Genomic DNA, 3,372 nt, shown 5'->3' with positions numbered 1-3,372 from the left:
GGCCCGCTTATCTACTCCCTGCTGCCTCTCTCTCTCACGACTGAGCGTGAAAACCTCCTCGAAAAAAGGCAGATCAGATCTCTTCCTCCTTCCCAAAACGGCTCTACGGTGGCAGGACGGCAAACGGATCTTGGATCACCGTCTCTGTTCGGCTACCGTCGTCCAGGCTCACCGGAGGTCCTGTTCCGGCTGAGTATCCGCAAGTATGGGCGGCGGCTGCAAACGAGTTTTTCGTTCTGCAGATTAGGGTTTCATGGTTCCCAGTTAAGTTCGGTTTGTGAACCCGGCCGGTTTTGTTTCCATCGGTTTAGCTTTGGTTAACTATAAATGAGTTGGACCCTAGGGATTTATGTATATGGGCCTACTCCGGAAATAGCCCATTGGGCATTATATTTTATTAATTGAATACCTTTTAACAAAAAAAAAAAAAAAAACTTTGAACAGTGCCAACCTCTTGTCTTATTCCTAATAACTGCTGAAGTTTCGATATTTCGTGAGTATGCCCAATAAAATGGGATATATTTCACGAAATTTTTCCCCAAAACATTTGGATTCTACCTAATAATAATATTTGTTGGCGGTGGTTATACATATTTTAAACACATAACATGCAATCTTTTTGGGCCGCACAGAAGTGGAATTTTCTACTTTCATATATGCTATACTTTCGTTTTTGTGGTAGAGGGTACTTTCGACATTTCCTCCAAGTTCTGATAAAATAGTATTCGGCTAACATAATTCTCTGGTTAATTGTTGTTGTTAGGGGAGTAATGCGGTCAGGTCAATATGCATGCAGCTTGTGCTTCTTAAGCCTCAAAGCAGTCACTCGCTTCACCAAATATGTCTTTAATCCATCCATATGGTTATAAGTCATAACTTATAAACAGACAAGGTCATGGACAATAATATTGTCAACAAAGAGAAAAAAAAAATATTGTCAACAAAGAGAAACAATCTTCAACATTGGTCAACAAAAATGAAGAAGGGCTACTGATCGTCGAACACTATTATAAAAGAATGTCCTAATTACGTAGGTCACTATATCACTACTCAAAGAAGAACAATCTTCAATTTGATACTATTTCTATGTGAGCATATAAAAAGAGAACAGATACAAAACTTCTCATACCACAAATCGATACGTTCCTGAAACACAAGTGGTACTGAAATGTAATGCACCAGAACGTTGATAGCGTTAATGCACCAGAACTTTGCAAACCCTAAACTAGTTCTACTTTACATCAAGATAATCGTCTTTTTCTTTTCCATCTGAAAAATATATTGATATACTTGGTGGAATAATACATTCAACTTTGCTAAATTGCAAAGGAAGTAAGTACGAGTCTTTTTTTTGTGAGAGAACTGCGAAATATAAGTCTAGTATCATTTGAAAGCTAAACTCCTTGAGTGGTCTTAATTAAATAGCACTGTTAAGGTCCAAAGTCAGAATCTAATTGAGTATTTGCATTTGATTGTAATTGTTAGGCAAAAGATGACCTCTGGCCTAAACTTATTAGGGGCCGGCCGTATTGGAAAAGGGCAATAACAATTATAAATATTGACTTTACGGGCCTTAAGGGCTCTGTATTACGAAAGTTTAAATTTCGAGAATTTTTATTTCCAAAGTCTAAACCGGATATCAGGGTTTGTGAACTATTATTGATCAAATTAACAACAAACAAATAAATGAAGACAACACCATGTCTATAGCCATTTATACCCGCTAACGAAACCACAGGTTAAATGAAAACTAAACTGGTAACTATGAGAATAAAAACCTAACAAGACCTATGATTCTCTCCAAAACACTCATGTTAATTAAAGAGTAATGATGAATACTTTCTGGCACATCAAATGTACAAATACCCTAACCACATACGAATTTCAGTTTCATCTTCTGGTTCTTTTCTTTGGCTGTTTACTGTCTTTTCCAGACTCCCTACCTCGTTTTCCTGTAGCCTCTGCTGTTTCTTTCGGTTGTTTTCGTTTCGATGAACTCTTACTATTATTGTTCTCTACCTCAGCCTTCTTTTTACCCGTACTGTTACTCCTCAACTCCCTTGGTTTTGCTTTACTGTTCTCTTTCTTAACGTTTCCGTCGCTCTTCTTCGGAGGATCGTTTTCTTTCTTAATGTTTCCATCGCTCTTCTTCTGATTTTTACTTGCTGTTTCTTTACCTTTCTGTGGAGAGTTCTTCTTTATTCTCTTCAAGAAATCAGCCACACTCTTCTTCTTATCCGATGGTATCGCTACTGTCTTCTTCTCTGTTTTAGGAGTCTCTTCTTTCTCATCATCATCATCATCACTCGATGAATCTGTTTTCGTAACCTTTAGTTTCTTATTATTACTATTCTTGGCTCTTCCTATTTTAGTATCTTTGGCAACAACAGCGATCTCTTTGCTCGTTCTCCTAGAGCTTCTTGCACTAGTTGTAGTAGTAGTAGTCACAGTCTTCTCCTCTGAAACTTCCGGAGATTTCTTCTCATCTTTTTGTTTAAAGCTAGAAGAAGGAGACGTCTTTTTCGAAGATGAACTGTTCTTCTTACAGGCAACCAGAGGAAGAACAGGGGATTTCTGTCTAGAAACCGAAGATCCAGCCTCTGTTTTGATGACACCGTGACCCAATATTCCGGTTCGTTTCTTAATTTCGTTAGAGACGAGGGATCTTAGCTCTTGTGCAGCCAAGGATTCGGAGGAAGATGGAGGAAAGAAGACAACGGCGTTTGTGAAGAGAAGCTTGAGGTCTCTGTAAAAAGAGAGACTTGAAGAAGCGTAAGATCCTTTCTCCAACTTCTTCTCTATCGTCTTGATGTCCAAATGCTGCCTTATAATCCTCTTGTAATCCTTTGTCTCCTGCGACATAACAGAGATGAAAAGTATGAGACCACCTTACGTAATGGGCTTCCAGAAGGCCAACTAAAGCCCAAAAACTGTCTAGCTTAAAGAAAACGGCTGGAAAAGTCAATATGTTGACCATATCTTGAAAGACACGACAAAGCCATGCTTCAACGGGAAGCTGCCAGGTGTCCAAAATGGTAAATGGGTGAAAGGGGGAAAACAAACAAACAATACCAAATTTCTCTGTTGGACGAAAATTTTCAGTGATTTTGTAACAACGAATAAAGTCAAAATAAGGGCTCCCAATTTAAGTACTACTAACATTTAAAGATCAAACTACACACGAAAACATCGATACGATACATATAAAAGAGATATTTTACTACCATATGAAGAATTATTTCATACTATAACAATAAGAAACAATAAAGCGTAATTAGAAAATATGGAAAAGGTGATGATCGAAACAAAAAAAAGTGAAAGTTCTTATCAATTTTTTTTTTTTTTTTTTTTTTTTATCCGGGGGGTCCCCAC

General features: G+C 37.7%; 1 protein-coding gene across 1 annotated transcript in view; it reads right to left on the bottom strand.

The window, feature by feature from the left end:
- LOC104788279 (transcriptional regulator ATRX-like) overlaps window positions 1,682-3,372 on the bottom strand; it is a 6,984-nt gene continuing 5,293 nt past the window's right edge. The window contains exon 4 of the mRNA XM_019246177.1: window positions 1,682-2,853. Within this exon, the coding sequence (XP_019101722.1) occupies window positions 1,891-2,853 (963 nt within the window). The 3' untranslated portion in view covers window positions 1,682-1,890. The remainder of the gene's footprint in view (window positions 2,854-3,372) is intronic.

Source organism: Camelina sativa, chromosome 5 (assembly GCF_000633955.1).
Source record: "Camelina sativa cultivar DH55 chromosome 5, Cs, whole genome shotgun sequence".
Classification (NCBI taxonomy): domain Eukaryota; kingdom Viridiplantae; phylum Streptophyta; class Magnoliopsida; order Brassicales; family Brassicaceae; genus Camelina; species Camelina sativa.
This window is presented reverse-complemented; position numbering and strand designations above follow the sequence as displayed.